Source organism: Pseudopipra pipra, chromosome 6 (assembly GCF_036250125.1).
Source record: "Pseudopipra pipra isolate bDixPip1 chromosome 6, bDixPip1.hap1, whole genome shotgun sequence".
Taxonomy (NCBI): Eukaryota; Metazoa; Chordata; class Aves; order Passeriformes; family Pipridae; genus Pseudopipra; species Pseudopipra pipra.
Window position 1 is genome coordinate 14,436,853 of NC_087554.1, and position 13,238 is coordinate 14,450,090.

General features: G+C 36.6%; 1 protein-coding gene across 1 annotated transcript in view; it reads left to right on the forward strand.

The window, feature by feature from the left end:
• Positions 1-13,238, forward strand: part of NUCB2 (nucleobindin 2) — a 29,512-nt gene that overhangs the window by 5,832 nt on the left and 10,442 nt on the right. The window contains exons 2-6 of the mRNA XM_064657471.1: positions 5,804-5,947; positions 6,590-6,697; positions 7,939-8,065; positions 11,061-11,164; positions 12,809-12,994. Coding sequence (XP_064513541.1) covers positions 5,804-5,947; positions 6,590-6,697; positions 7,939-8,065; positions 11,061-11,164; positions 12,809-12,994 — 669 coding nt within the window. The remainder of the gene's footprint in view (positions 1-5,803; positions 5,948-6,589; positions 6,698-7,938; positions 8,066-11,060; positions 11,165-12,808; positions 12,995-13,238) is intronic.

Here is a 13,238-nt window from a genome sequence, read left to right on the forward strand (position 1 = left end):
TAGTAACACCTGGCGGCCATATAAAAGAGGTGTGCTAATGCTATGTTTAGCAGCTTGTGTTAATGTTGCTAGAACAAACTTTAGAAGCAGCATTTTGTAGTTACCTTTCAAAGCTTGCAGCTCTTTATAATTCAAATGTTCGATCTTATTCCACTGAAGTTGATAGGAATTTGTGATTAACTTTAGTAGGATCAAGATCAAGATTGCTGGCAGACAGCCTGCTGCTTTCCTTTTTCAATTGTATTTTTCTGTTCATGCAAGTACATTGGTGTCTCTGTTTTCTGCTGACTGTCTCATTCTTTTGGCTCTCGGTCTGTTTTTTAAAATACTTTATAGTCGGAGAAGTTTTTATTTTTCCTTTTCCCCGAAAGCTTATGATATTGCCCTTGTTTATAAACTACAGTATTTGTCAGTTCTAGAGCACTACTTTTATGATTAGTTCTCTTTATGTATTACAAGTAGAAATGTTGGTTTGTCCCTATTGGAAAGATGAGGTTGATTTCTGATACCAGCAGATTACAGTTGTGCTACCTTTTCATCTAGGTGGGCTACCTGTCTTTGACTAAAATCACTTACTTTCTAGATGACAGTTGTAACATTAACTCTCTCCATCTGTCTTTAAGAAAGTAACTAGTTAGCTGGGCAGATCCATAACTGCTTATATTTCTATTAAACTGTGCAGGAGTAGGAAGAATAGTAATAACATTCCCCATGGCAGGGCAGGAGCGTGTCTGCTGTGCTTTATGTAGCACTTATGGCAATGAGCAAATTGACAACTGCTTCTCTTCTGCAGCACCAGGATTGACTGTTGACTTGGTGGCTCTAGTACAGAGAAAACCACATTCCTGGGTCAGACACATGGATGCACTCAAAATACCTGGGAAGGGATGGGCATCACGGAATGGGTTTCTCAGAAGTCCAGAACTCTTGAAGGTAGCTGGTAGCAGGCTGAGAGTGGAATGAACTCTTAATAGTAAAGTGCTTAGTGGAACAAAAACTGGAACCCCAATTTTCCTCTCATCCTGCCTTTCCTCACTCTTCCCTCTAGCTGCTGAATTTGAGTATCATGCTGGGGTTTTTTTCTGGCAGCTGATTAATGTTAGAATTTGCAATGGGCCTGGTTTCTGTCTTCTAATACAGGTCAGAGTAGAATGTGCTCAGTGACTCAGTTGTGACTGTCACACTCTGAAAGCTGATGCAAATCTTAGTCACGTGCTTTTCTTAAGGCAAGTTTGATGACTATAGTCTTGGACTAATAGGTACCTAAATACAAAAACTCTGTATTCACTAGATAATTATTTTTTATTCTAATAAATGTATTTCCAATTTACTTGTTACATGACAGTTGGGTTCCTCTAAATACTGTGGGAAATCCTGTGTTAGGCATAGTAGTTTGCAAAGTCAGCTGCAATGAGAGAGATATTTTTTTACATATCCATTTTGGACTCTTCTGCTTTTAATTCTTCCTGGTATGTGTGAAATTTTTAGCCTGTTTTATCAAAAAAGCTACAGTAAAAACACCCTATGCAAAACCTGAGACGAAACTGCCTGATGTAATCTTTCCTGAGCAGCCTATTACATCAAATAGATATGAAGAACATATTGTGATATCATCCAGTATTTCCCATTATGTACGACAGCATGTAATTACAAAGGTTGGTATTTGCAAGGAAACCCAAATTGCCCATGAGCATATATTTCACAGAGTCAGCAGACCCAATGGCACTTTGATTAGGGCTTTTGATAGATAAGTTCTGTTGATTCTACTGCAGAGGTAGTTAAGGATGATATAGCTCCAGTTGCCCATCCTAAATTTGGTGGTGATCAGTGCTCCCTCATATGAGGTTTGGCAGACCAACACAGTTACTTTTATCTCAGTTGTTTCACTGAGCGTGGCCATTTTATATATCAGGTTTCCTGAGTTGTAAGGGAAAAAGTCTTAAAAATTTAAGTGTGTCCCCCTGCAGCCTAAACCAGGAGTCTGTGTCTCTACAACTGTTCATGTTACTAGAAATTGTGGGTCAGGAGCTTTAAAGAGGTTAGTTATGTCTTTAAAATGGATCAAAGGCTGGGTGTCATTGCTGAGAGTGTTGGCTTTAGTACTTGCCTTAGGCAAAGAATGAGTCAACACCAGAACAATGGTGAGCACCTGAGTTTCTGGCTTCTCTTCATCTCACTACATCTCACCTGTTGATCTTACCTGAAATGAGCATGCTCATTTTGTAGCCACATAGTGATTTTCTAAAACACTGTTTACACAGCTTACATAACTAGAGTGGTCTATAATAATATTAAATTACTTTTATTACTGTAATTTTGTATATATGAAAATAGTTTGGTTGGAAAAATATCCATCTATTGGGGTCCAAATTTTTAGCATTATCAGAAGGCTATTATTTTTTAAAAAGGAATACTTCAAATATACATGATCTTTTAAAAATGGTTCTAAAAATGCTGAGTATATATATTTATTATACTCACATACTTTATAAATATTTTGAGTTTTATTAGTTTTGTTTCATATACATTGCCTATACTTCATACATGCTTATGGCCTTTAACTTACAATTTACTAGACTGCCCCATTCATACTCTTCAGGAGTTTCAGCAAGGTGGATTTTTGGTTTTCCTGCACCTCTTTTTGGCTGTGGTGCTCTGTGTCTACTGAATTTATTACCCAGGCTGCTCATCCAGAATCTTTCGAAGTGGATTTTGAGGTTCACTTATCTCCTATTGATTTTCTAAATACACATAGCTGACAGATACTGAATTGTGTGCCTCACTTTTACTTTTTTTTCCTGTTTTCTTTCATCTGAAAAGTACAATGGCTTCCTCACAACTGTGTCTCAGTCTGCTTTGAAAGGGAACCATCACCTTGCAAATATTCTTAGTCCTACCTATAGAGTTTATAAACTTTTTTTGTTAAGAAACAGTGCTCCAATAAAATCTGTAGCATAGCCTAGGCCACCCAAGGTTCTATTTCAAATCAGGCATTAAAGGACCAATAAAGATTCAGGGAAGAGTAACAAGCATGATCAAAGGTATGGAAAAGCTTTCATAAAAGGAATCAATAGGTAAGCTGGCACTCTTTAGGCTGATGTCTGATCGCTCTTGGAGAGCTATTATGTGGACATGGTAATTAAGAATAAATTGTTTACATCTTTTCCAATACAAAAACTAATTGAATGAGATAAATGGATGACAGGTTCAGAGAGGAGATGATTTACACAACATGTGTTATCTGTGCAACTACATGCCATACTTACCATGTTATAGGTAGTCTGTTACAGAAACACTGTTATCTATTTCTATCCAACCTGCTACTCAAGTTAAGCCATTTCCACTTCAATTCATTGTATTAAAGCCCATGTGATGATCTAGCTGTGTTTGTATGTTGACAGATACTTCAACATGCCTCGGTAAGGATAAAATAACAAGCATCAGTGTTCAGAGAATGCAATGTCTGGTGTCAGAGTCAATCTACTTTTGGAAAAAAGAGGTCAAAATCAATTGATCTTGTCCATGCAAGACAGAAGAAATTAAGTGATAGTAGGGTGATGGTTGTCTGCCAGCTGAAAGAACTGAGGGCCTGCATAAGATATATTAACTCACTATTGTTATCCATACATAAAATGAGCTGTGCTACTAATGGATACAGACTCAACTGATGGCTCTAGTTTGGGACTTTCCAACAGCATTGTTGATCTGCCCTTGTAGCCTGGCCTGGCCTGAGACTTCTGGACAAGTCTGTTAACTTGGCAATTTGATTTACAGAAGTTATCCAGTTGGTACTCAGAAATACTCAGTCTTGGCGTCTACATCAAGAGTAGGAGACTCGAAAACCTAGTATTTGTTAGTTATTATCATTTTCTGGGAATAAATCCTGTTGAAATTAACAAACCTAGGCCCAGCATTTATACAATGCTCTGTAATTAAAACCATCCAAAGTACTGGAACTTTGGCATCTTTAAAAGCAATAGTGAATAAATAACTCCTTCACTCATCAGCTCTGTAAGTCCCTGCAAGCCAACAGCTTGTGTAGAAGTATAGAAATTACCTTACCAGTTCCAGTGAATCAGTCTGGGTCTGGATTTTTTTGTGTTTGTGTGCTTGTTGTAAAGTCATAACCTAGGCAAAGCTAATCAGACTTGTTGTGGATCTGACAGTAGTGCTGATGCTGAATCTCATGTGCTCAATATGGCAGCAACAATAGCTCCTGCTGTCCCATCTGGGAATGAGCAGATGTTAGTAATTTTTTAAATGAAAGTAACAGGTATTTGCAGAGCGTAATCCATTTAGGCTCCTTCTGCTGAAGATGTGATTAAGAAAAAACAGTTTCAGGGAACTGTTATAATTCTTGAACCTTTGACATATAAAACAATAGATGGATAAGTGAATATATTTTTACCTCCAGTTATTTTCTCATCCTTAACAAAAGAAAGAGTATCTCTGCACATCTTGTATGCCTCTTCTATTTTTTTTTTTGTTATAAGAGTGCTTTCATTTTCCTAGCAGTTGCATAAGGGTGAATAAAGGGTGTCAGCAATGCTTAATATTGAATACATAACATTATGTGTATTTATTGCTGTAGTAAATCCAAGCAAAAGCAATGTTTCACTGTCAAGTACCAGATCATGTAGTCAGGGAAACTGGCACTGACACTGTAATTACAGTTTGTCCCTCTCCCCCCTCCTCCTAAAAAGAGGTTTGTTGCTGGTGGACATAAGTACTTTTGACAGAACTACTTGCATGACCAGCTAAAGCCCTTGTACAGAAATTCGCCTTGTAGCAGTTATACTTTTGATTTGACTGCACATTTCTTGAATGTTATGTCCTTTTCTTTGGCATACCTAAGCTAATTTTAGACAGTCTTTGACTGGCAAGTTTCATGTTCCAGGAGGTGAATTATGTTACTAACGTAGCACTGGAATTTGCTCAAACTTTTTATATATTATCCAGAGACTTTGGAGTGTCACAGGCTGAACTGGCCAGATTGTCTCAAGAGCTTGACTTTGCTGTCAGATGCTGGATCACCATCATTACTTCTTTTACCTGGATTTTTATATTCACACCATTTAAGTATTCCATCTTATCAGTTTCTGGCTGAATTGAGCTATTTTCAACCAGATTTGATGGAGGGAAAGAAGACAGAGGTCAAGAACTCAGAGTGCTCAATGTTCATCAAACTATGTGTGAATTAGATCCATATAAGACAACAAAGGCTGAATAAAGCCCCAGCCTCAGCAATACTCTTTTCACTAATGTCTGTCAACCTGAAATACGAATATAACATGGATTGTAAAATACTATTCCTGCAAATAAATTTTGGAAGGAATCTTGACTCCAAATTAGGCAAACTACTCCATTACTGAAACATAAAAACCACTGGCATTACTACACTAAGATCTGATTCAGTGTCAATGATTCTCTTTAGGAGTTTGTCAATAAATTCAGCAAAGACATGATCAGAATGTCAATATTAGTTATGTGAGACTTGGACATCCTAAACAGGTGTTCCCACCTGTTATTGATAATACCTCCACATGCTAAAAATCTCTTAGCATTTACAGTACAACTTAGGTTTGGCACACAACTCTAATCTGAGGAAGTACGTTTGCATAATAATGGCCTTTAAAAATTAAAGCTGTATTTAATTCTTTGAGTTTTAGTGTTCCTTGAAGAGCAGAACATCATGTGGAAAGGGGTTTATTACAGGTATCTGTGTAGGAATGTCAACAAATTCTAATCAGTACAGTATGATAACATCATTTATATTAATTTTTGTGATTTGGTCTCATTTCAGATGAAGTGGCTATCTGTCCTGCCCCAGCAGTGTCTTTTGCTGATGACATGTCTCGTGATGGCCTTGGAAGCTGTACCTATAGACATAGATAAGACAAAAGTCAAAGGAGAAGGCCACGTAGAAGGAGAGAAGGTAGAAAATCCAGTAAGTGTAAAGAAATTTATCTGCCAAGCGTTTTTCCTAATTGTCAGTAATCTGGGGGTAGGAAACTCCCTTTCTGAAATTTACATGTTCTTTACTGGAGTTCTTTGCAGGAAGGAAACTAATGTTAGCCAGGATTGTCACAGGGTCTGCCATCTACAATGGGGAGGTTCTACTTAAATTTGTTCTTCCATTTTTTTTCAATGAGCTGCTAAAGGTGAGGTGGCACGTGGAAGGGATTCCCCAGCTTACAGTAGGAAGAACTTACTGTTCCACAGAGACTTATTTCAAAGGACTGGGAGGTGGCCTAGGAAATTCTGCTCGCTGATTCCAATTCCGTGTTTCAAATAGAACAGTAATGAATGAATTGCACTGATTTAAAAAAGCTACACTATATTAACAGGACAGGTGCTTGTGTATTATGTGGGTTCCTAAACAATTTTCTCCTCTTGTCAGTTGCTGAAACAAATGAATCAGAAGTTGCTATAGGGCAGTGATGCAAATAGGAAAAAGCAAAGATATGTAAGACAGCATAATGCCTGTGTTGCTGAGATTATAGTGTCAGTTCAATAATTGTATTAAAACAGGGCTAAATGTTTGGCAGTATATTCTTTTTTCAATTTCACTTTTTGGGTTTTTTTGAAGGATACAGGACTTTATTATGATGAATATCTCAGGCAAGTGATAGATGTCTTGGAAACTGATAAACATTTCAGGGAGAAACTCCAGACTGCTGACATAGAGGAAATAAAGGTAGGTTCAAAAAAAAGAGTTAAATCAAGGTTAAGTAAATCCATCATCTTGAGCCATGTATGTTGTATTCTTTCTTCCTTTTTTTTCCATACTCCTCTCAATTTTTGTGAACTTAAATGTAATTTTTATTTAATTAAGTATTTTACTAGATCTTTGTCTGTAGTCAAGGGACAGCAGAACTTTTGTTCGTTAAAGAATATTCCATAGCATAAGAAACCCTAGCAACAATATACACTGGAATGCATAGTTTCTGCCTGCTGCCTATATCCTAAAAAGCTTTATGCAGATAGGTGAACCTTCATGTCCATCAAAACAGCTGCAGTTGTAGCTTTCATGTGTAGTTGCTTGCTGAGTAATTTGGAACGCTGTTTTGAACCCAGAGGTATATTTGCTTTCTGAGACTAAGATAGTAATTCACAAATGTATATGATGACGTGGAAAAGAATTACAAGACAGATTTTAACATCTGGGGATACTGAGGAGTTGTGCTAGAAGTCAAGTCAGTGTATATAGGAATAAACCAGACCTCTGGATTTCTCTGCTGCTGTCCTGTCTTTTGTGCCAATCCACATAGCACTCTGTCCAAAACCTCACCACGTTGTTGTCTTTTACTCTTTGGTTCCTGGCTCTAGGTGGTGGCTGTTCTGCATTCCTCCTTTAGGAGCTAGAAATTCTGCAAGGGATGGGTAGGAAACAGTCTAAAGTGACAGACTTAAAGAGGACATCCTGCCTTTTGTGTTTTCTTTAATCCCTCGTGTTGGCATTGGCAGCTTTCAGCTTCTTCTGTGCTCCATCTAGTGTAACCCTTGAATATTGCTGTTCATTTCAAGGTTCTTGAATACACATTGATGGCTGTTGCCGTGCTTGTACTTTCCCTGAGGTCTTACAGCCCTCATCGAGGGGATGAAGAACACAGCACTTTGTGTGTTTCTCACAATTCTTGTGAACTAAGTTGAGAACATTTGATCAAGAAACTTGTCACAAACATTATTAGGCATTGCTCCTTCAAGGTTATGGTTTTGCTCTTTGGAGGAGCAAGATAGAAATTCTCTTTTCAGAAAGCTTATAGGATTCTTTTCTGTTTCTATAACCATAGGCATAAAAATTTTGAATCTGCTCTTTGGAAAAATACTGAGATTCTTACAGTGAGTGCTACAGTATTGCTACAGTCTTGCAGCTCATGTCTAATCCTAAAAACTACTTTCTTCCAGTTTTTATACATAACTTTTGTTTTTCAACAGAGCGGAAAGCTAAGCAGAGAGCTCGATTTAGTAAGCCACCATGTGAGAACACGGCTGGATGAACTAAAAAGACAAGAGGTGGCAAGATTAAGAATGTTAATTAAAGCTAAAATGGATTCTGTTCAAGGTAAGAATACAAAATTTACCGAGGTGAGCTGTGGGACAATTGTGTTGGAGAAATGCCAAAGTCCATTAGTTGTGCTTTGTTTGTTGTCAACAATAATAACTAAGCTGAAAGTGAGTGTCCTTTCTGAGCTGGCCTAAGGCCAGTAAAGACCTGTCTTTATAGGAAACTGGGGATAAGAGAAGAGCCATCTGTGTTTTATAAATACCTAAACTTCTTTCTGTCAGTGGATTTTTCACTGACAGAAGCAAGTTCAGTTATTTATAAATAAATACATTAGATACTTATAAATAAATTTGTTAGATGCTTCTAATTGTTTTTCAGCTTCTTTTCTATTTTATAATGCATCAATTCACAATTACTCACTGAGAGCAGTAACATAGTAGGACTATGTTTAAGAACACATGACACAGTGTTTCATGACTTTCCAGGGTAGAAAATTTATTGTTGGACAGTCAGTTAACATGAAAGTTTTCCTCTTTGTCGTCTTTTAGCCCCCTTTCCACTAGCTGGAGTTATTGCACAGATTTAAAGCAAACATTAAATATTTATATTTAGAGGATTGTTTTTCTTATTTTGGAGTCAGTTTTAAGCTCCTGAATAAGGAAAAATGCTTGGAGTGAAAAAATTCTCCATAGCATTTGCTCATTTGCTTAATTTCTAGTGAAATTTTACAAACTCAGGCAGTTTCTTTTAGTGAATAAAGTATACAAGTTTCTAATTATTCTAGTTGCTGCATGTTTGTGTGGGAAAAGGTGCTATCCCTTTTTATTTCTTTTTACTGAAGAACTTTTAAAGTATGCATTTAGAACTAATTCTGTAAATTTCTTATTAGTGGTTTCTTTTTAAAGAGATTTAGTTGCTCCTAAACAAAGATCCTAATGATGGACTCCATGATCTTGTTTCTGAAATGGTGTTTTCACAAAGAAACTCTCATAAAAAAAGTCTCAATTTGCCTACGCAGATTATTTTATTATTAAAAATCTTTGCAAGTCATGGGGAAGGATCCCATGGAATTGAATCCATAATGTATCAAATTAAAATACTCCAAGAATGAAGATCTGTCTTCCAGGCTAAGCCAAATTTAGAGGTGGCAAATAGACTGAAGAAGTGTGCAAGTGCAAATAAGTGTTTATGGGGATGTTGCTGCTGTTGCATCCTGGTGACATTCACAGTGAGCCAGCTGACAGCACTTAATGGTTGTGTACATAGTAATTTTGTGTATTTTGAAGTTTGATGGACTGATTACTTCTAGCCCCCTCTACTGTCATAAATCAATAGTAACTAACAGAATGTGCTTTAGAAAAATAATTCCCCCCAGCAGCTCAGATCTGTTACCAAATAAGTGTGGGATCTTAAATTTGGGAACAGATTATTGCAGTTCAGAATATTCAGGTGACTACTAAGATGTGAAAACATTTTGTAAAGTTTATAGTCAGCTTTGCTCATGAGTACTTCGCATCATATACAAGAAGTATGGCCAGATTACCTACAAAGTACAGCTGCATCCACATGCCTAGACAACATCTTAGAATAGGTACAAAGAGCATTCTATAATAAACAGCAGGCAGAACAGTTTGATTTCCTTTTATTTGTTCTGGTAATCTTTGCCCTAGAATACTACTTAATAGCTTAGTCTTCTGTCTGATCTAAAAAAAAGAAAAAAAAAGCATACAAATTCCCATGTTTTCTTCCCTCTCAGATGGATCAGGTTTATAAAAAGAAATCCCAAACAAATCTGAGATTATATTCTGCATATATTCAGTTCTTCATCCAGATGTGTTTTTAAATATTTTTCACCAAGATCCTACTAGACTAATCAGTACAGGACAGAAGAATGCTAGGGGTTGGATCTCAGATAATACAGTAATGTGGCAAGTAAATATTGTCAAATCAAATGAACCTTTTCCCCTAAGTATAAGAAATGGAGGGAAATCGGTTTGGGGGCCAGGTTTTTTGTTGTTTGTTTTTCTTAAGTCTATTATTACACTTGTAAAAATGTTTCAAAACCAGGCAAAGGCACATATATTTCTACAGAAATCATGATCTCACCAAGGAGGAATGATGGCTGAAATCTGCCCTGGCCAGTGTTTGCTGTTTTGTGATAATACAAACAGAGCATTCCATGTAAAACAGACAGTTTTGAAATTGTGGGTTTTTTCATTTTTTTTTTTTAACAAATAAAATATTCTTTGCGAAGCCATCTAATAAAAGCTTTTCACAATTGTTGTACTTAACATATCAAAGTGTGTGCTTCTTAAGAGAGCATTACTATCTAGCATTAGCATTCAGAAGCCATGGTAACAGGTAGAAAAGCCTGTAGTAGAAATGTGTTCAATTGTTGGTTCTTTATGCATTGATGCTGGTTGAGTATCACCCCTGTTACAAGGAAGAGAAAACGCTTTCACCTGTTAGACAGAAGACCCGACTTTCCACTGTCTTGCACTTCTCTTTTTGCACAAATGAAATCTGAATATCTGCTTCTCTGATTTGTTATACTTTTATACCATATTGTGCATAAAACTTTGGCCAGATCTAAGATTTGTAAAATGTACAGGGCAGTAGAAGAGTTGGATTTTTCCCATTTCAGGAAAATATTCAAGTTGTTAGCTTTGATACATCACAACTTCAACTATCTCATTGATATAAAAGAGAATAAAATATTTTTCTTAATTTATGTAGCTCAAATTGATTGTACTTTTCCTTGCTGAACCACAAGCCTTAATTTGTGCATGTGAAGTTACTGTGTGCGATGCAACACTGACACATTAGAGGGACTACAGTGAAAAATTGCCATTAAGTTTGCCAACCTCCTTCAGGAAAAACAACTTCAGAAATTTTGTTATAGTTTCCTCCAACAGTGAAAAAAATTATCCAGTCCTCAGGGAGCCTCAGGTACTTACAAGGCACAAACTCCCATATGAAAGACTTTAACTTCTTGATCTCGCTGGATTTCAAACTTATTTTCATGTTTTGCACGTGTACCTTATTCTTTCAGACACTGGCATAGACCATCAGGCTCTCCTTAAGCAGTTTGAGCACCTGAACCATCAGAATCCTGACACCTTCGAACCTAAAGACTTAGATATGCTGATCAAAGCAGTGAGTGCCAGATATGAACTACTATGGGGGATTTGGGGTATTATTTATTAAGCTTTTTTCCTCTGGTAAAGACAAGTCCTTTCCTGTGTACCACTTTTTATAAATGACATGCAGTTTTCATTTTCAGAGAAAAGTCAGTTGTCTCCATGCACACTGGAAAACTGTTGTCAGTGTGCATTATGCTAAAGAGCCCATAAATGTTGGGATGTCATCTTATCCTCATATGCCAGTACAAGCAACTTTGGGAATAAAATACACCTTTCTGGAAGTCTTTAAATTAAATACAGTTTAGACAGAGGTACACTTTTTTCCAAGTGTATTTTCTGATTCTATTTCTAGATGATACAGGAGTCTCACAGAATTACATAAGTAATCAACCCTAACCTACCCATATGAATTTTGGGTTCTATTATATATATGTCAAGCTGCAAAACTACAGCAGAGTAGAATTTAAGATACCAGTATTACAAATTGCTTACACTGGACGTGGCATTCAGTGTCTGTTTAGCAGATTCATTATCAGTCACAGGTGTGGGGTTTTTTCAGTGCCTGTTTTTTAAGGGATGTAGTTAAGCACTGCATGGCTTTTTTTCAACTGCTAGAGAAAAATACACTTCCCAAAGGGAAAAATTACTTTCATCTCAACTATGCTTTAGAGAACACTGCATGCCCAACATGAGAATTTGACAGATTTTACATTTTCAAAATAAATTGAAAGGTAATTTATATTTCTAGCTTCCTGTAATTTTGTGTAATTTTTTTTACCCTTGGAAAATTTTATCTCCATTTTCTGTAAAATTATTTTTATAGATATATAATTTTTCTTCCCATTTCTGAGCACCACTTCTGGGAAAATTCTGGTTGGCTAGGAGATGCATATCCTCAACAGGGCAGTTCTTGCTTTTATTATATATTTTATTGTTTTGTCTCTTCATTTCTCAGCCAAGATATTGACAGAGTGTAATGGGTATTTTAAGGGGTCTTTGGTTTGGAATTGTTTTTTTAAAAGATACAGTGAAAACTAAGATGTAAATCATGGAGAGAAAATATGAGGTGTAAACATGTACTTTGAAAAGCACTACCAAAAAATCATTTGGCTTGTGTGAAAATGACATATCTTTAAACTCTATACAATATTTGTTAGAAATTCTTCCCTCACTCTCACCCTTTCTCTCCATATAATTGTTTTATTTTTTATTTAATCTGCATTAAGGTACTGCAAACTAACCCCCACTATTAATGAATGCACTTTTTTCATTAAACTGTGGGATAAACTACAAATGTTCTCAGTCTGAAGTAATCGAGGAGTTAATGGTACTATTAGTGTGGGACTTATTTAACTTAATTTATTACTAACTGATGAGAAAGGACACCTTTCTGCCTGTATACAGTACTGTGCAATTGCAAGAATTGTCTAGCAGTTGAAGCCTTGTAAATTAATTTCTGTGAAAATAACAGAGCAGGGATGTTTCTGCATCACTGTCATGTGAAAGGACCCCTCCCAGCTAGACTACCCTATATTTAAAAGGAGAATGGCAGATTTGCCAGCCTTGCCCATGGAGCTGGACAATACAGTGTTTAATGTCAGAGGTGTTACATAATCATGTGGCATAATCATATGTCTGCATATGTCTGTATTTTTAGGCTACAAGTGACCTGGAAAACTATGATAAGACCCGCCATGAGGAGTTTAAGAAATATGAGATGATGAAAGAACATGAGAGGAGAGAGTATTTAAAAACATTGGATGAAGAAAAGAGGAAGCGAGAAGAATCCAAATTTGAGGAGATGAAGAAAAAACATGGAGATCACCCTAAAGTTCACCATCCTGTAAGGCCATAGCCTGTTTTTATGTGACTGAGTGGAAGCCTTCCTTTCCAGAGAGAAAAAGCTAACACAGAGAAGGGTGTATCTTGTTTGTTCTCAGCATCTGCCTCTAATCACTGACATGGGAGCAGAGCGTGGGCACAGTGCTGAGAGCATTACAAACCCCACTATGTAAACCCCCATTTTTTCTGTACAGGTATGCTATTTTCTGGCAGAATTCTTGTTTACAAAGATGCTGAAACTCATG